General features: G+C 44.8%; 3 protein-coding genes across 3 annotated transcripts; 2 read left to right on the forward strand and 1 right to left on the reverse strand.

Annotated features, from left to right (window-relative positions):
- Positions 1-846: 846 nt before the first annotated feature.
- On the reverse strand, positions 847-3,248 carry LOC115664427 (ammonium transporter 2 member 5-like). Its single transcript, XM_030586358.2, has 3 exons — positions 2,345-3,248; positions 1,881-2,166; positions 847-1,486 (listed from the first exon to the last, which is right to left on the reverse strand). Exons 1-3 carry the CDS (start codon positions 2,951-2,953, stop codon positions 924-926), a joined length of 1,458 nt encoding a protein of 485 aa, XP_030442218.1. The 5' UTR covers positions 2,954-3,248; the 3' UTR covers positions 847-923.
- A 3,844-nt stretch (positions 3,249-7,092) lies between these two features.
- LOC115686243 (pentatricopeptide repeat-containing protein At4g32450, mitochondrial) lies at positions 7,093-9,677 on the forward strand. Its single transcript, XM_030611467.2, has one exon. The coding sequence runs from the start codon at positions 7,269-7,271 to the stop codon at positions 9,420-9,422; it is 2,154 nt and encodes a 717-aa protein (XP_030467327.1). The 5' UTR covers positions 7,093-7,268; the 3' UTR covers positions 9,423-9,677.
- Positions 9,678-13,319: 3,642 nt separating this feature from the next.
- Positions 13,320-18,496, forward strand: LOC115686246 (tRNA (cytosine(38)-C(5))-methyltransferase 2). The gene is made up of 10 exons (XM_030611470.2): positions 13,320-13,480; positions 13,597-13,707; positions 14,526-14,619; positions 14,694-14,812; positions 14,887-15,009; positions 15,437-15,791; positions 15,941-16,035; positions 16,475-16,540; positions 16,638-16,702; positions 18,053-18,496. Exons 1-10 carry the CDS (start codon positions 13,424-13,426, stop codon positions 18,129-18,131), a joined length of 1,164 nt encoding a protein of 387 aa, XP_030467330.1. The 5' UTR covers positions 13,320-13,423; the 3' UTR covers positions 18,132-18,496.
- The last annotated feature ends 1,694 nt before the right edge of the window (positions 18,497-20,190 follow it).

The following is a 20,190-nucleotide window of genomic DNA, read 5'->3' on the forward strand; positions in this document are numbered from 1 at the left end:
ATTTTATAAGTCACTGTGTGCGCTATGTGCTGTACATGGGTATCAAAACCCAACTCTCTCACTCACGTGTCTCCACCTCCAGCCTCCCTGAGAAAACGAGGAATCGAACTCCCCACCTCCCCTTTTCAAGTGAGAAAGGTAGCCACTAAGACAACCTCCAAGTGGTTTGACCACAACCCTATTCGCTTTTCCAAACCTTAGCCTATTTTATTGATAGGTCTCTTTTTTTTTGTTGTCAGATTTATTGATAAGTCTAATAGGTGTTAGTTACCAGTGATATCATCCGATGGTACTAGGGAAGGGATCACTAGTGAGTAGAATTTAAATGGCCGAATCGTCGAACAAATTTTATTGTAGTAAATACTTATTCGTGTGTTTCATGTAATCACTCGATGTGCACGGAGACTATCGCATCCGATGAGCATAAGCCGTGGTGCGCAAAGATATAGCCTCAGATGCTCAATCCTTAAAATGACAAATTATTGTCTTTAACTTAAAACTTTTTTTTTTAAGTGGAGTTAACTAGACACATAGACATCAAGGCTTTTTATTTAGATATGCTGTTCGGATGGCGTTTCGTCAGCTTTCAGGTACCTCGATTAGTGGTCGATCCGAAGGGCGCACTTTCCTCATAAGTATCTTGAATTTTACTCTTTTCGAGTGTTCCTAACAAGTCTTGAACCCGACATCACGAGAGGAGGAGCAAACTCCAGCCAACACGTTATTGTTCAATGAGAGAAAGAGCTAAGGTTCCACCAAGGCAAGGCTGGAAAGTAAAGAAGCAAGTATGAGAGCAATTTTGAGCTTCTCTTAAGAAAGAAATCAACACCCACGTAAGTAGGAACACCCACACAAAGCATTTTCCCTTATTCATGTATCCCTCTTCTTTATCCTCGAAACTAAAATTGACTCTCTCTCTTTTTCTACACCGTCTCGGCTCGACCCCCTCCTTTTCTTTTCCTCACTGCCATCTCTATATTGCCAGGCGCCGATCCTTCCCCCCGCACGGCGTGGATTGAGCTGTCGTTGCCGTCTTCCCATAGGGAATACGCCTCTTCCCCGTGGACCGCCTCGTCGCCGATCTCCATGTCCTCCTCCGACAACCTCAGCGGCACGACGTACTGCACCGCGAGGCAGATCAAGCTGGTCACCACCACGTTGAGGGTGACGATGAAGACGATCCCGAGCAGCTGGACCCCGATCTGCCTGAACCCCGCCTGGACCCTTCCCGTCCGGAACCCGTAGAAGAGCCCTATGTACTTTTCAATATTGCCGGCGAAGAAGAGGCGGTTCAACCTTGGCTCGGCGAAGAGCCCCGTGAGGATCCCGCCGAGGCTCCCGGCGACGGCGTGGGTGTGGAAGACGGCCATCGTGTCGTCGACCTTTTGGAGCAGCTCGAATTTCTTGTGGACCACCATCATGCTGAACCACGGGATTGAGCCAGAGCAGACCCCCATTATTATAGCTGCCCAACCTTGGACCAAACCTGAATTCAAAGGCGAAGTCATGTGTATTATTGTCTTGTAAATTATGCAGTTTGATTTAGTTTTATCACCTATACGGTAGGCAGTGTACATACCGTACATGTTTCTTCCATTGCATACTGCAGATTTCTAAAAGGCAAGTAGTTTAAGTTAATTGCTCCCTAGGTGAAAAACATGCTACAAAGCAAATGCAGGCGCGACTGCCCAATGCCGGCAGATGACGTGTGTTCACCCGTCATATAAGGGTTGTGAATTCGTGTTAGTCGCGTCGTTTCGAGAGTGTGTTTTGGTTGATCATGCTAAGAAGTTCGCGTGTTTTCGGATCTGCCCTTTCCTAAACATTTCGAGTTCGTGACGACGCACACTCCAAATACAAAGTTGGTCTGTGAAATTTACCAGCAGCCGGGGTGATGCAGACCAGGCCAGTGATCATCCCTTGGACAGCACCAATCACAGAGGCCTTGCTAAAGACGACGAGATCGAGCACGAGCCAGGTGAGCAAGCTCGTGGCCGTGCAGATGTGGGTGTTGATGACGGCGAGCGAGGCGTCGATGTTGACCGCGTAAGGGTCGCCTCCGTTGAACCCGGTCCATCCCATCCACAGGAGCCCGGCCCCGGCCAACATGAGCAGGATGTTGTTGGGAGGAAATCGCTCTCTATCCTTTCTCAGACGAGGACCCACCTGTGTGCAAAGAATGAGTCGATCAAAGATGGCGCGACTCTTGAGCTCTGATCTTTGTATACATCAGTTTGGGAATTAAAAAAGACGAATTGGATTGATAACAAGAAGCTATCTTGACCTATTGGAATGTCTTGCTTTTTGCAAGAGAAATGAGGAAATTGTAAAGCTTTCCACTTACCCAATATGCCGCAGTAAAACCAGCCACTCCTGAAGACAAATGAATCACATACCCACCCGAATAGTCCATTAGCCCCTTCCGATAGAGAAATCCATTAGGGTACCATATGCTGAATGCCCCAAACGTGTAGGAAAACGTTAGCCAAAGCGGCACAAACATCATCCACGCGTAGAAATTCATCCTCCCCAGCAAGGCCCCCGCGATGAGGATCAGCGTGATCGCCGCGAAGACGAACTGGAAGTACACCATCGTCGCGTTCGGCAGCATCCCCGAGAACGCCTTGGCCAGCAGGAAGTCCTGATCGAGCGCGACGTCGATCCTGCCCCAGAACGGGAGCATCCGGTGGCCGAAAGACATGTGGTAGCCCCACAGGACCCAGCAGACGAGGACGCAGGCGAAGGCGTACAGCGCCATGAACGCCGAGTTCACCGCCCACTTCTTCTTCACCCCGCCCCCGTACAGGATCATGAGCCCCGGCACGCTCTGCAGGCCGACTAGGGTGGCTGCCGTCAGCTGCCACGCGTTGTCGCCTTTGCTCATCCACCCGGGGCTCGACTCATCGGGGGCGAGATTCGCAGGGAGGGCAAATGGCGGAGGAGCCAAGCTCATTTTTTCCTCTCTCTCTCTCTCTCTCTAGGACAAGAACCCTATCCAGCAATGTGGAGTAAATTCCTCAATGTCTCGTGCATTTTCGGTTTCGATAGTTCAAACTTTAAATAAGAGGATATGAAAGTTTGATCCTCACGATTAGTTGTCACACAAAGCGGGAATCCTCTCTTCCTTCCTAAACAAATCCATTACAATAAGGGTTCTTTAGCCTTGACCTTGGCCACTTCGCTGCTAATAAGTTTCGACTTCGGTGGACTTTCCCAGGCGGTGCGCCGATGCTTCCTAAGATTCTCGGCACATGACAACAGGGAAACGGAACTCGCTCGACATTGCTGGGAGTATGATTTGGATGTATGTACGCTGTGAAGAAGCTTGAAAACCATGTCGGGTTGATTCTCATTCCGATGGGAGAAACGAAAGAGACAACCACATGATCCAGACGCATGCGACTGGGCTTCAAAAGGGTACGGTGAATGCAAGAGTTGTGACGTGACGTCGGGAGATTTTTTTTAGGGGTCAGTGAACTCAGATCCCGTTCCTTACGGTCATTGCACTTCAATTTCAGTGATCAAATATGGTGAACTCCGATTTGTTTTGGATCGAGTTCGGTTAGATTTCTAAATAAACCCTATATGATTTGTTTCGCCTAGGACGGGAAAAATGCTAAATAGACCGTCGTTTAGAGCCGGGGAGGTGTCCTAGTGGCGTCACATTTGCCCTGTACTTTGAGAAAGATATATGAAAGCTAAACGAAAAGCGCAAAGAGAGAGAGAGGGGTCGATGACCCCTCCATGACCACAGGAGAGGGTCGCCTAGGCCATGTTGGCTCATATGGCAAGGTCATGCGACTCTCGCCTCCGGTTCAGCGGTACCATGCCCGCCTTAAACCTCAACAAGAGTTGCTAGTCTTGTCGCTAGCCAGGTGGAGGTTTGGTCGCCCTCATCAAGCCGTTGTTGCCCGGGACGGCCCTCTCCGAAGTAGAATCCGGGTAGTTCGAAGCCGATGAACATCGACAATTAAGGGTGCGCGACCCTTGCCTAAAATGGCTTTGGACCCTCGCTTTTGGGCTGATGAGGAGAGTCACCACACGCTAGACCACATCATCCCCGCTCGTTTAGGGCGCGCATGAAATCATTTCTGTTTCTCTATTTTTCTATTCCCAGTAACAAGTTTAGAATAGAAATCCGTTTGGTAACGCAATTTTATTTTTTTATTTCTGGAACAAATTTCTATTTCAGAAATAGGTTTGGAACAGAAATCAGAAGTAACAAAAAAATTACTTTTCTATTTCTGGAACAGAAATGAGAAATAAAAACCCTTCTTATCGCTTGTCCTCGCTATTAGCTGGCCACCCCCTTGCCACTCGCTATTGTCGCCGGCCGCCTCCCGCCACCGCTAGCCGCCTCCTACCGTCGGCCGCCTCCCGCCGTCGGCCGCCTCCCGCCGTCGGCCGCCTCCCTCCGTCGGCCGCCGCCGACTGCCTCCTCCCACCGTCGTCCTCTATTGTTTGCCACCGCCTAACGTCGGCCGCAACCCGCCCACCCCCGCCTCTCGCCGTCCTTCGCTACCACCTGCCAGCCAGCTCCCGCTGCCGCCGCTGGCTCCCACCCGTCGGTCGCCTCTTGTCGCTAACCACTGTCCTCCGCCACCGACCGCTGTCCTCCGCCTCTTGTCCCTAGGCCATGTTGGCTCATGGCAAGGTCATGCGACTCTCGCCTCCAGTTCAGTGGTACCTTGCCCGCCTTAAACCTCGACAAGAGTTGCCAGTCTTGTCGCTAGCCAGGTGAAGGTTTGGTCGCCCTCATCAAGCCGTTGTTGCCCAGGACGGCCCTCTCCGAAGTAGAATCCGGGTAGTTCGAAGCCGATGAACATCGACAAGGGTGCGCCACCCTCGCGTAAAATGGCTTTGGACCCTCGCTTATGGGCTGACGAGGAGAGTCACCCCACGCTAGACCACATCATCCCCGCTCTCTTAGCCTATTGTCTTCTCTATTTCTCAAAGGTTGTAAGTCTAATGTCACTCCAATTGAACCCCATATTGGCTCCACGAGTTAACATCCACGCATTTTTTGCGATATGAACAGACCAGCCAATGATTTCCCGAGAAGTCAATTGAAATTGTTGAGAGCGTACGAATCGAAGTTGAATCGAAAGTTCAGTCATTGGGGGGAGCTAAACTGAAGTTCAATGACCACATGCCAGATACTAGATAAACCAATCTTTACCACACATGAGGCGAGCAACATCTCAAAACTCCACTTCGATGGGCAGGAGGATATGCGTTCGTCGAATTAGATGTTTTAGATGTACTTTTTCTTAACAAACCAAATAAAAAGGATTCCAAGATGAAGGTAGGTAAAATTAATTCATGACTTTTTTATAATTTATTTAATCTGATTCTTGAATAATCTTTTTTTCGTCAACCGGGTCCTTGAACCTTATAATTTTTCATTTCACGTTAAACCTTCTGCAAATCATATGGATGAAAATGCTAATACGGCAAACGATGTCCGTGCAATATCGGTGCATAGACATTCATGTTACCAGAACGAAGGATCTCGCCCCCCATTTCATCGAGGAGGCTCCCCCGATTGTGGCTCCATCTACCGTGAAATGGATAATAAATGGGCATGTGTTCAACTCTTCCTTGGATAAGTATAAGTTATTTTGTAGTGCGGATCCGTCTTAAGAAACTGATTCATCGTGGTAACGAGCTGTCATAGAATATCACCGAAGTATTATTTACATAAATTATTGCATCGTAGAAATATCAAAAAAGGTGTTTTTTGGTTTAATATAATGAAAAACTCTAAACTGGTACACTTGTGACATTTTACCCTAATCTATTTTTCTGATCACAAAAAATCCCAAACTGGTACACTTGTGACAAATTTACCAAAAACTAATATTTTGACAACTAAAAACCCTAAAGCGGTACATTTGTGACAAATTTACCCTCCGTTAATTTCTGTTAAATTAGATTTATACTACAAAAAATCACAAATAGGTACACCTGTGACAAACAGAGGGTAAAACATAAAACTGGCAAATCAGACAACTGTCGTATGTCATTTAACAAAGCAATTTGACTGGTAAAATTTAACGGAAACAAACTGAGGGTAAATTTGTCACAGGTGTACCAGTTTGGCCTTTTTTGCTGTCAAAATATTAGTTTTGGGTAAAATTATTACAAGTGTGACAGTTTGGGATTTTTCATGGCATTAACCCTTTTTGTATGAACGATTGACATGTATTTTCTTGTGACTAAAAACAATTTTTTTTTGGTCGAGACTAAAATAATTTGGCAGGTTCAAAATCTATGCATTTTGCCATTTTCCTTTTCGTTTCCCTTTTCTTGTGTTGTTTATTTATCTATTATTATTCCTCATAAAGGCCCCGTTTGGTTCAGCTTTAGGAAGGGGCTTTCGACCTCGAAAGCCCCTTCCCAAAATGTTGAACCGTTTGGTTCGGCTTTCCGGACTCGAAAAGCCGAAAGCCAGCATTTGGAATGCCATTAGAATGCTGAAAGCCCAAAGGCTGTCCGGACTGCTTTGGGCTTTCAAAGATTTGTGGAATCTTCAAGCCTATTTTTCCTTCCCAAATTGCCCTCACTCAAATTTCAATTTTCCGGTTTTGTCCTGTCATTGTTCATCTTCTTCACGTGGCCGGCGAGGGTGGCCGGCGAAGGGCTGGCGAGGGCGGATTTGGCCGGCGAGGTCGTCGCCTGGGTCGCGCGACTCCAGGGGACCGCCGACCCAGGCGACGGCGCCTGGGCGGTCGCCCGATCCCAGGCGGCCGTCGCCTGGGTCAGGCGACCTCGCCGGCCCCTCGCCGGGCCTTTGCTGGCCAGATCCGCCCTCGCCGGCCCCTCTCCGGCCACCCTCGCCGGCCACCCTCGCCGGTGAAGAAGATAAATAGTAATATGGGTAAAATCGGAATATTAAGAATAAAAATTGCCAAAGCCCTTTGCAAAAAAAAATTTACCAAACACTATTTAGGCCAAAGTAGCTTTGCAAATTTTTTTTACCAAACACCACTTGCATTTTCCCAAGTGGCTTTCATCTAAAGGTATTTGCATTCCCTCAAGTTGCATTTTAAAAGCCGAACCAAACGGGCCCAAAGTTCTACATATAGCAGCAGCTCAATAGGGTTTAAGAAGGGCACCGGCACTGTACCCCGCCAGCACCACCAAGCACATTCAACTTCTTCATCCTCCCCTCCGGCGATTCCTCCGCCGTACGCCGTCGCCTCCGATCCTCGCGACCGCCGGCGGCGTTCGAATTCCTTCCCCCGAGAGCGCCCCTCCGAGCTCAGATGTGCACGAAGAGGGCGGCGGCGGCTCTGGCGGTCGACTGCCTCGCTTCTCTTCCCAAGGTACGCTCTTCGCGAACCTCCTCCTCCTCGGGTTCCATTTGGGCGCTGAACCCGTCGAGGCTCATCGGCTCCGCCGCCGAAAGTTACGATCTTGGCGTGCCCAATGGCTCCAACGGCGAGCACATGCCCGAGCTTGAGCAGAGCCCCGATGGGGTTCGCGAGAAGAGCAGGGATTTTGCTGATACTGCTCGGGGGAGCTTAAACCCTAATGGGGTTTACGGGTCGGTCGTGCAAAGTAGGAACTTTAACGAGCATGGTAGGCCGTATTATGGCGACTCTCAGGCGACGAACTGGAATGGCGGGATGTATAGGGAGAGTTATGGAGGTGAATATGGGAATCGGCCGGTCGTGGAGAATATGAACACCGGCAATTACGGCGATGGCTCGGGCGGTTGGGCGCAGAAACCGAGCGATTTTGGGCGGAATCGGAGTCCGAATGCGGGTTATCATCCGAGTCAGTATGGAGGACAGTCTCCACAAAATGTGAATGTGCACAGCTCTTCAGGTAGTGTGCAGGGGTTTGAGCGGAATCCGAATATGGCTTATGGTCAGCGGGGGAATGCGTCTACCGTCGGAGCTTATTCTTATGGAGAAGGATACGGGCAAGTGAGGCCTAACGCGAGTGGATATTATTCCCAGAGCCCTTCGAGTACACAAATGATGGGGCAACATCAGGAAAATTTTGGCTATAATATGGGGATGGGTGGCAGCTTTCGAAATGGTCAACAAACTGCGTCCTCCCAGAATCCCGGTCCGGGACAGTACCCTCAAAACTTTTCTTTGGGACAGCATCGGGTGAACTCGAATGATAGTAATGATTCGATGGCCGCGTCTCAGATGCCTGGCGATTCCGGGCCTGGACAAGCATTGGATGGAGCTTCTGAAGGTCCGTCTTACATTGGTTCCCTCGAAGAGTTTGATGGTTTCTGCAGAGAGGGAAAAGTGAAGGAAGCTGTGGAAGTTTTGAAGTTGTTGGTTAGTAAGTGTGTTGCTGTTGATATACCTCGTTATGTACAACTGATGCACCAGTGTGGTGAAAATAAAGCTCTAGAAGAAGCAAAAGCAGTTCACGAACATGTCATGAGATCAATGGCCCCTCTCAATGTCTTCACCTATAACCGGATCTTGGAAATGTATGGCCGATGTGGTTCCATGGACGATGCGTTTACGGTTTTTGACAAAATGTCTGAGCGTAATTTGTCAACGTGGGACATCATGATCACATGGCTTGCAAAGAATGGCCTTGGAGAGGATGCCATTGACCTGTTCACTCAATTCAAAGAAGCAGGGCTTAAACCTGACGGACAAATGTTCATTGCTGTGTTCTCTGCTTGTGCCGCAGTGGGTGATATTCATGAGGGGATGTTGCATCTTGAATCAATGAGCAGGGATTATGGCATTGTCCCATCTATGGAGCACTATGTGAGCGTGGTAGACATGCTGGGAAGAACAGGGCATCTGGATGAGGCGATGGAGTTTGTAGAGAAAATGCCGTTGGAGCCTAGTGTAGGAATCTGGGAGACCTTGATGAATCTTTGTAGAATTCATGGGCACACAGAACTCGGGGATCGCTGCGCTGAGCTTGTTGAGCAGTTGGATCCGTCACGCTTGAATGAACAGTCAAGGTCAGGTCTTGTACCAGTGGCAGCTTCTGATATTGCTAAGGAGGAAGAGAAGAAAAAACTTGCTAAGAAAAATATCTTAGAGGCGAGGAGCACTGTCCATGAATATCGAGCAGGTGATACTTCTCATCCCGAGACGCAAAGAATCTACGCTCAGCTAAGGGGATTAAGGGGACTTATGAAAGAGGCTGGTTATGTTCCGGAGACTAGATTTGTCTTGCATGACATTGACCAGGAAAGCAAGGAGGACGCCCTTCTAGCACACAGCGAGAGACTTGCAGTTTCTTATGGTCTACTCAGTAGTCCAGCCAGATCATCTATTCGGGTCATTAAGAATCTCCGTGTTTGTGGGGATTGCCACAACGCGCTGAAGATTATGTCGAAGTTAGTGGGCAGAGAGTTTATCATGCGCGATGCCAAGAGGTTTCACCACATTAAAGACGGCGTATGCTCTTGCCGGGATTACTGGTAAAGTGATGTAAGTCTAGAAACGTTACTAGCTAGTGGCCTTTGGAGCCATGATAAGTTATCTCAACTGATTCTTTTGTGACAATATACACAACTATTGTTGGCTCAGAAAGTTCAGTTCTTCCTTTTTCTTTTGGGCTGGACCTCAGAAAGTTCAGTTCATTGGGCATTTTACTGTCACTTGTCCATTGATCTCGTAACTCACTGCTGTATCAATTGACCTACGAGATATGAAATGAAGATGATCGTGTTTATCTTACAGTCGGGATCAACTTGGATGTAGTGCATTTAAGAGTTTATGCTGCTTTGAGTCTCTTTTGGTCTGATATGCTTAAAAGTTGCTAGCGATGCTGCCCATGGTAAACATTAAAGATTTGTGCACCTCTCGATTCAATTCCGTCCAAATTCACTTTTAGCAAGATAGCATTCGCTTCTGTAACCAAGTACAAGATTCCTGCACCTAGATTTGCAGAGTTTTGTGTTACTACATGGAGGTTATGTGTGAATGTCGCTGCCATTCTTCTTGGGGAGGAGAAGAACTGGACTCCATGATGATGCTGAAACGCAAGAAATGATCATGTTCATGTACGTCTACAATCTCCTGGATACTGGCCAATAAAGGTTCATATATGGTTTGATAGACAAAAACGAGCACTCATGAGAGGCCATTATCTTCCAGCAGAGATCAAGGCATAACGACTCGCGCTCATCTGGAAGCCATTGAGAAAGGCGCAACCGGAAAGTCCCAGTAGCAGAGTCTTTTTCGATTTGAGAATGTGGTCTTGACTCATGACTTGTAGTTTAAGATTCTTCGATTCGTCCCACTTGTTCATTATGGTTACAAGATCGTATTACATTTGTTCCAAATTAACCAAACATAGGCCTGTAACGCCCTGCACGAATCGATCATTACAGGTGGTGTCTATTGGATCTGCTTTGATTTGAGCTTGTCTGCTTGCGTTCATGGGCAGCGGAAGTTTCATTGAACTGTATGGGGAGTTGCAGTAGCCTTCATGACCATCTGCTTCGACTGATGAAAGTAGTAGTCGATGGACTACTTGCTTGCCAGCCTGGTTTCTTTGAGGCGCAAATCCACGACGGAATTGATGTCGTAACAATCTCGGAAACGGGCTCTGATGCGTTGTTCTGCGTGATTTCTGTTCTTCCCTTTGGACACCCTGCGGAGGTGCTGGAAGGGAAGAGAGTTATGGAACTTACGTATGAGTTGATAGATGATCCCTGAGCAATATAGTTGAATTTTAGGAAGCCATTGGTGAGCACGTTCCTCCCGCCTCAGAATTTCCATTAGCCGGGATCTACCGACGACAGTCATCTCCAGGCTTTTGCCGAACAACCTTTGCTTGTTGTCCCCAATAATTCACCCAAACACACTGAAAGTCGCCTTGGACGATAAGTTGACGCCGGTGGAGTAAGCATGTACAGGGCCACCGTGGAAAGAGTAGCATGACAGAAAAAGATTTGGCCTTTCACCGGCGCAAAACGTCGTGGTTCTCACGGCCGACATTCTCAAAGTAGCCCGAGCCATCCTTCGTGAGATATTCGTCGCTTGCATCCGTCATGGATGTCGAATGGCTAGATAGAAGAACTCGTTTGGACCGTTCTCTTTTTCCGTATGAGGTTCCAAACGCTCTTTTCTTTTCGGCTCGATGAGCGCGGTGTCTCAGTCCGTGGTATGGAATTCCCCGCGACGTATCGAGTAGCGTATATGCCCCGGAGAGATGTCCAGCCGGCACTGCACCGTCGCCAACATTTGTTAAACAATGGCGGAACTAGCAATGCCCAAATTCTTCTATAGGGACCTTTTGGGGCTCTCTTTCACGGCCCATGCACGGCATCTCCATCTCTTGCACCCTCGAGGGGGCGGAGCCTATGTAGTGCACCCACTGGTGCATACTATTTACGAGTCGAAACATTTCTTTTAAGGCCGTCTTGCAAGCAAAAATTGATAGACATAGCGCGCGCAGCGTACATGGAAGAATTGGCGGTTGCGAACTAGGGGTGTGCGAAACAGACCGCCCAAATCGGGAACCGCCCAGATTGGACTAGACCGGTCGATTTGATTCGGTTCCCGAGAGTATCGGTCTGATTTTCGGTTCCTAAAACCTGACCGGACTGACCAAATCGGACCAGACTGACCACATATACTTCTTTTTTTGTAATTATATGTAGTCGGCATGAGGAATATAACTCCAATATTAGAACATATGTGTAGTAGATATGAAGAATACAATTCGTCATCGCATTGGTTTGAATTGCACACTTGTTTTTGTGATTATGAGTAGTCGGCATGGGGAACACAATTCTAGTTTCAAAATATATGGTATTAAGTAGTGGGAAAAAAAAAGTGACCGATTCTCGATCTAGGACCAATCAGTCCAATCCCCGATTCCCAATTTTGGGAACCAGTTCTCCTGGTTTGGTTCCGGCTCCATCTTGGAATCGGATCGGACTGGGAACCGATCACTCCTATTGCGAACCGGCCTCGTCTGCTCGACCATGTTCCTAGCAACCTGTGTGTTGATGGTGGCATTATCCAGAGTGATGGAAAACAGTTTGGTCGAGAGCCGTCATCGTGATTTCCGCGCAGACATTGTCTGATTTGTGCGGACATGGATGCTCCTTAAACAACAGAGTTCGTCGATATAACACCCAATTTAAGCCCTACCGGTGACTTGTGACAATGCAATGAGCATAATTGTCAAGCAGCGGCACCCATTATGCTCTTTCTCCTTGTTCCAACCCTTGCAGATCCTGGTGTTTGTGGTGCTTGGAACGAACCAAAATGGTACCTCGGTGGCAAGGTTTTGTACCATGCGATTAGGCATTGAGCCCGGGCTTCGACATACTTGAATGAACTGCCGGCTATAGCCCGTCGCGATAGCGGCGGCGGAGCTTCCCCGACAGATTTGGCCGTTTTAGCGAGATGTTTGTCTTGATCCCGCTTCAAGCGGCATGTCCCGTCATCGGATTTGCGGATAATTTCACACCCCATATCTTGTAGACGGCTTTCTTCTCGCCATTTGAGAGGCCCGCAATGTTGAATGTCTTCTAGATATTGGACCTTTGCCACGAAGGTTGCGGGGGCATCGGTTAGAGTTTGCTGCTCTTCGGGGTCAGGGGTCCGAGTCTCCGTATCGCGAGGGAAGGGATGTTGCATATTCATATAATAGTCACTTTTTTTTTTTGGTTGGAAATATCGTACATATGAATCGGGATTTTTCAATAAATTACGGGATAATTAGGGAGAAACGGATGAATGCGAAAACGTGAGTTCAATTTAATAGGGATAATGACACATAAAGTCTATGAACTTTGGTCCAATGTGCAATTTGGTCCTAGAACTTTAAATTTGTTCAATGTAATCCATGAACTTTAGTTTAATGTTCAATTTGGTCCTTGAACTTTTAATCTATTCAATATGGTCCCTGGACTTTTGGTACATGTTCAATTTAGTCTCTGAACTATATGAAAATGTTTAATATAATCCCTGAACTTGAATTAATGAAAAGACTATATTGAACATTTTCATATAGTTCATGGACTAAATTGAACATGTACTAAAAGTTAATGAATCATATTGAACAAATTAAAAGTTTATGGACCAAATTGAATATATAATTAAGTTTAGGGACTACATTGAAAAAAATAAAAGTTCAAGGATCAAATTGCACATTAGGCCGAAATTCAGAAATTGTTTATGTCATTTTCCCAATTTAATACGAAGAGCGTTCATATTTTTTAGATAATAATTATTAAAATCATTTTAAATTTTCTCATAATTTCCTTTTTTATATTTATTTTGTGACTATTTTAAAATTTTTATAAAGTTAACCTCGTACGAAAACTTTTTTTCACACTTTTCGTTTTAGCCAAGAATATATTTACAGAACCTGAATAGCGAAATCGTTCGTTGCTGTCTTCTCTTCTTGTCCGTGACACGGAGCGAGTCCGAAGCAGAGCAGAAGCAGCAGCAGCAGCAAAGCGATGGAGGGCAAGCATCAATGGCGAGTTCTCGAATTCTACAGCGGAGTCGGCGGCATGGTATACCCTTCTGTCCCAAGAACAACCCTAATGAAGTTTCGCTGCGCTGGATCGGCGCGCGTTCGCGGGCGCGCGCTTTTCGCTTTGTATTAATTGGTTTTGTGTTGCTGCTTCAGAGGTATTCGCTGACCAAGGCGGGCGTGGACGCGCAAGTGGTGGAAGCGTTCGACATCAACGACGTGGCCAACGACGTGTACGAGCACAATTTCGGGCATCGTCCTTACCAGGTCGGTCCTTCCTTCCTTTCTTGCTTTATTTCAATGACGATTGTGATTCGTTGGTTCTTGTGGATTTGCCGAAGTAATTTCTCTGTGCGGTTTACTAGGGGTCTGCTGGTTTTGGCTGACGTTTGAAGTTACATGACTAGGAAGCTGTTTTGTGATCCTTTATGGGAATGACACGTGTGTTTGTGCTGATTTTTGTGGCTAAAGAAGTTTGCTTGGTGCCTGCTTGATTGCGAATTGAGGGAAGATTACTTTTTGTTTGGAATAGAAATGTGGGTTTTCAGCGATTAGTAGGTGAGCGCGACGTGCCAGTGTTGATGAGGATCTGGGTTCACTGGTTTTGTCAGAGTTTTTCACTGATAGGCAGCTACTTATTTCATCTACTCTTTCGAAACTGACAAAAGTATGTGCTGTTAATTCTCACGTTTTATGAAGAAATCCTCTTCTTCGATAAGTTGGAAAGTGTTGCTTTTAGAATTTCCTGAACGACACGTGAATTGGGAAAGGTAGTGAAATCAATGCCTTTATATGGCGTGTCTGTTTATAGAATATCTGTTTTCTACAAAACTAGAAAAGTTCGTTCAGTACCCCAATGGGTTTTTGCCGTTCGAGTTAAGGAATTAGAATTCCATAGCTGTGCTTGACTTATGCGAGATTGGTGCTTTTAGGTTTTAGAGGATGGGCTTTTTATTGAAATGACTCAAAGGACTACAGGACAGGAAGTCACTGCTTCAATTGTTTGTACTAGCTCTTACATATGCTTTTGCATGCTTTCTTTTGAACTTACCCATGTTCATGTGTGTTATATTTGTACTCCACAGGGCAATATTCAAAGTCTCACTGCTGCCGATCTCGACAGATATGAAGCACAAGCATGGCTTCTTTCTCCTCCTTGCCAACCCTATACTCGACAAGGTTAGTTGTTTTCTTTTTGAGGTTGTAGCTCTTTTTTTTGGGGGGGTGGAGAATTCTCATCGTGTTGTCATTAGGTCTGCAAAAGCAATCTGGTGATGCTCGAGCCTTTTCATTTCTCAGGATTCTTGAACTCATACCACACTTATCCCGGCCTCCTATATTCTTATTTGTGGAAAATGTCATTGGATTTGAGGTTTGTTTATCTATCATCTTGCTTCATTTATAGCCAACAAGAAGATTTGCTGATTTGTGATTTTTTTCTTGCAGACTTCTGATACTCATGCGAAAATGATTGAAACATTGAAAAGTAGTGGTTTTGCTACTCAAGAATTTATTTTGAGCCCACTGCAGTTTGCGGTGCCATATTCTAGGCCTCGGTACTTTTGCTTGGTACTCGTCCTCTCTCTGTCTCTGCTATATTTCTGAGGTGTTACAAACAATATTAACTTTCTTTGAGATGAAATTTTCTGAATTAAATTCTCTTTACCTGATGGCTGATACTTCTGATGAATTTTAGGATGTTGATTTTGGAGTTCTTGGTCAAATTCGCTGAGAAAACTATTGCCTTTTTCTTCTAAAAAAAATTTTGATTTATGGTTAATTGAGCTCTGATGAATTTGTTGCGAGGACCATTGACTTTACCAGTTCTGTCTTGACTATTGTATTATTGGCAGATCACCTCGCCAATAAGTTATTTGCAGTGACTCTGGCAATCTATGTACGCTCATTTCATGTGAATGGTTGCTTTAGTATTATCCACATATATCTCTTATGTTCTATCAGTTCAGGCATGTAACTTGTGTCCGCTGACCTGCAGGCTAAAAGGAATCCCTCATCCTTCTGGAGCCCTTGCTTCAATGACAAGCTTATATGGTGTCCAAGCCCATTATTTGTGCATGATGGTGAACCAGTTACTGATGAGTGTTTGAGACCACAAGACAACTGGGATAAGCTGCTGGAATCTTGTGTCCCGGTGGAGCACTTTCTTGAATTCAAGAGTAGTGCTGGCCCTAAAACGGCTGACTATGGCTTTGAGAATGCAAACAACCACATTTCTAGAGAATCTAATGATCCTTCCAAGGGTCATGATCAAAGAAATGGATTCAGCAGTACTGGTTTGGACCTTTACCATGTACCGTTAAGTTTGATAGAGAGGTGGGGCAGTGCTATGGGTATCCTTATATGCTTTCCTTTTTTTATTGCTTGTCCTGTGAAATAGTGTCTCCCGTCATTTATTGCTTGTCCTGTGAAATAGTGTCCCCCATCATTTACTCATCAAACATATTCACTATCCGTTGACAAATTCCTTAACAGACTATAGACATTGTTTATCCTGATTCGAGGCGGTGTTGCTGTTTCACAAAAAGTTATTATCGATATGTAAAGGGTACTGGGTCTCTTTTGGCAACTGTTCAGGTGAGAATCTATTTTTAAACTTGAACAGGCATGTTTTACAAATTGCATCACATGCTAGAGCTTTAGGTACTGTTCAACTGTAAATTTGCTTGTTGTATAGGACTAGCATGTGCTAGTCTTGCATTTCTAGAGTACCCTGATGCACACAAGGATTGAATAACTTTCGATTGTCCCCCTTAATTGGAGCTGATATTTTCATTTATATGTTATGAATCTGGTCCATTTATCTAATCTTTCACTACCAGGCTTAGTAATTGCAACCTTGTGCATTTTTAAAAAGCAAGTCGAAACTGAGATGTCTACAGGCTATAGTACTGGTTTTGAATGATTCGTAGTTTCGTCATTAGAGATGCCATTCTTATATGATTATTCTACATAGTCAAAACATCCAGCAGATGGAAATTTCTTGCTGTGACACTTCACAATGGTTAACATGCAGCCAGAAATGAAAGGCAAGGGATTCCCATTAAAGGAGCAGTGCCTTAGATATTTTACTCCTCGAGAGGTATCTATATTTTCCCTAGACGTTCTGTTTGGTGAGATTTATATTGTCCTGAATGGTGCTAATATTTTTTTTTTTGTCTTTCTTTAATGGCAATCAGGTTGCAAATTTCCACTCTTTCCCTGTGCATTTTGTTTTTCCAGATCACGTCAACCTTAAGCAAAGGTATGTTGCATCACCCTCAAGATAGTTTGGTGGTCATCCAAACGTTAACAATAACATAGTTATCTTTATTGGAAGTTTAACGCTGCCTCTTTTTTTCACTGATTTGAAATGTTCGAGTTTATACATCCACCTATTGCATCATCCTTATGCTACCTTTTTTCACCCCTGTCTTTTGGGTTAAATGTAATTTTGATCCTCTAATTGTTGTAATTTTGTGTCCTCGATGTGTTTTAATCAAATCCTTTGGGTAATCGAGTCCTTTCACCACTGTTTTTACTAATGGACATCACAAAAATTGACATGTTGCTGATGTGGCATCTAGTTGAAGCACATAAGCAAACACTTGGAAATTGACAATAAAAAGGAAACAGGAGAGGAAGAGAGACAGAGAGAGAAATGAGTGGGGAAAACACCCAATAAGGGTCACCAGTGGTGGAGGCCTCCAAGACCAACCCTCAAGCTGTCACCAAGCCTCCTTTATTTCTATTATATTAATTATGCTGCGTATGCTATCAATTAGATGTCACATCAGCATAGCTGGTGTCATTGCAGCTCACTGTTGATTTTTGTTACGTCAGTGATTTTAAGGTATTGGTTTCGAGAGACGATGGAAGGAATTTGTTATCGTATAGAAGAATTCAGCCTCCAGGTAGTGTTTTGAAAACCATTCCTAAGACCAAACGGACAAATGACCTTTATGCGGTTTAAAAGGTTCGAGGCCGGTTTTTTATTTTAAAGATCAACTCACAGAACTTTACATACTTAATATGATGTCGAAGTTTTTTTCCTGCTAGGCGTATAATATTGAAGTTAACATGTCCCTGTGTGTAGCCAAGATGGTAGAGTTCTCTCTTTTCATGACAGGAATTCGTGTATTCGAGTCCTCCGTGCATCAAAGTCAATGATTTTATCCAAGGGAGGAAGTAGAATGTATTTATTAATAGTTAATTGCCTCCAATGACGGAAGATTGGATGCGGTGTTGCTCAGCAACTAGAAGGTTGTGGGTTCGAATCTTCACACTTGCGGATTCAATATAATAAGACTTCCCTTAAAGTTAAGAAAAGTTCGACATTCTCATCCTGCTTCCTCTATCATTTGCAAGGTTTTTGATGCATTTTTTAACTCAATAATATTAAAAAAACACAAGTGAAAATATATCTCTTCTTCTAGTTTTGGGTGCTGTCTACTGTTAAGGTTCTATCGATTGATCTATTTGCGCTGAGTTATCTCCCCTGAAGCATCAGTATATGACATCCTAGATCTGCTTTTGCACCTATGGATATTGAAATCTAATGTCGTCTGTTCTTTTTTTGGTCCTTGAAATCGAACGTGTATACTTCCTGCTGCAGATATGCTCTTCTGGGAAACAGCTTAAGTGTTGCAGTCGTGGCACCTTTGCTTCACTATCTGTTTACTGGACCATCATGACACCTAGAGCGTCAGTGCAAAGATATTGAGTGTTTGAAATATGACATGGTCATTGCAAGTTTTCGGCTTCCGAATTTATGAAAGCAAGCAACTGACAAAAGCCATCGGAAGATCTTACTTAGCCATTTTTCATGCCATAGAGGTTCTATATTCTTTCATGTCCCGTTTAGAGGAAAGAAAAAGATGCGACTATAAACCCCAAAGAGAAGGATAACACAAGTACGCCCTGTTCAATCATGGGGAACCATTCATAAGTATATGGCGTTACTCTTGTCTTGAGATTGTAAAATGTCACGAGAAGAAAGATTTCTGATGGAATATGTGATCTTCTTTGTAAAGTGAAAAGTTTTGAGTCATTCGAGTGATGAGAATTATCATTGCTCAAGAAGCTTCCTATCTCTGAGTTCTTTTAGGGACCATTTAATGGTCAGTGCTCAGGCAAATCCAGTCACATGTATTCATAGACAAGATGTTGAAATCATAAGCAGGCCCTCACCTTGCAAAGCCAAAAAAGAAATGGTGACTTGCTGTTACACTGTTTTTTCCATGTACCTTTTTATTCACGTTCGATGAAAGGCATGTGGCAATGTACTTCCATACTGGTCGAATTAGTCACCTAAACATACGTCTTGTATGTTTCTTGATGCTTCAATCTGCTGAAGTTCTTTATGTTCTTGTAATCGTCCGTCGGCACAGGCGGTTGGAGTAGTCAGATATTGTAATGAAGATTTTGCTTTTCAGTTGAGACTCTAGATACCTGTCGTGAGCTGTTTTGCCGATGCTCTCGCCCGTCACAGAGAAAACAAGGTGGTATGCCATTCACTACATTACTGTTAACTGGTTTAACGTTCAAGTCTTTGGATCTTCAGATAATCCAGTTCGGCAAACTTGTCTCTGTTGCTGTAGCTTTCCTTAATTGCTGGCACCAGGATTTGTGGTCCGATGCCATTCTTTTAACGGTTGTGCATAGGAATAAGAACTTTGTTGCAACTTTGTCGGACTCGGGCATGATTGCAGCATGGTGGATTTCTTGTCTCATTGTGTAATAATTGCTCCAAAATCATTCCCATGGCCACTCCTCCAACTAGAGCCTGATGCTTTCTTGCACGCACAGTTCATATCTCGAACTTTGCACGGTTACTACACTACGGCAAGATTTGAACCATACTTCCACACATCATCCAAGCACCATGCCAAAGCACAAGAGGGACCCCAATTGGATGCCCAACTTTTTTTTTTTCGGGTCTTGCTCCACTTTATGCATACGAAGATCGAATCCCGGACCTAATATTTTCCGGCTCCACCCCTTCAATCTGTTTACTAGCGGGACCGAATGCCTATTGGCAAATATTACCCAACTTTATCATCTAGGAAATTGCCCACGTTTTGCCATGGGAAATAATTTGCTCCTTTTTTTTTTATGTCGACGACAGGGGCTAGAAATTATAAGGATTTTTCTGCTCAACCAGTGGTTGTCCTCCAACTTCGACACGAAGGACGATGCTTTTGAGGGTAACGACAACTCATCGTAAGAAATCGAAAATCGCGACAACCCATCGTAAGAAATCCACCGATTGGTTTTTGTGACAACCCCCTTTCCTGTTATAGAAAATTCACTTCATTGGCCAATTGCAAGAGCTCGATGTGACGAAGATTTTTCAGTGAAGATAACATTGTGGGGACGAGACGGAATGGAAGTTTCAACATATTATGGATGTCGCAACATGTACTCGCGCGCACGCGTGTGCGTTCGTGTGCCACCGTGCGACGTCGCTTTCGTTTCCAGTAGGGATATGATCCACCGATTAACGTGCGGCTTCAATCAACCATTGCTCAAGGGAAAAGGACGTTGGCAATTATAGTTGTGTGTTGCCAAATTCAAGTAGGTCCATTTGTTCGAAGGGATACTATTTTTAGAAAATTATTATCCGATTTCCTGTATCTGGACGACGGAAAACTAATTAATTTATGGAAAACGTTTTTCCATGAAATTAAAATTAACAAACTTAGATTGAGGGGAAACAACTTATCCTTATGATAAGAAAGCAAGCACGTTTGT

The sequence above is a fragment of the Syzygium oleosum genome, unplaced genomic scaffold, assembly GCF_021117445.2.
Source record: "Syzygium oleosum isolate NSW1041296 unplaced genomic scaffold, Sole_v2.1 Sole_v2.16, whole genome shotgun sequence".
NCBI classification, from domain to species: Eukaryota; Viridiplantae; Streptophyta; class Magnoliopsida; order Myrtales; family Myrtaceae; genus Syzygium; species Syzygium oleosum.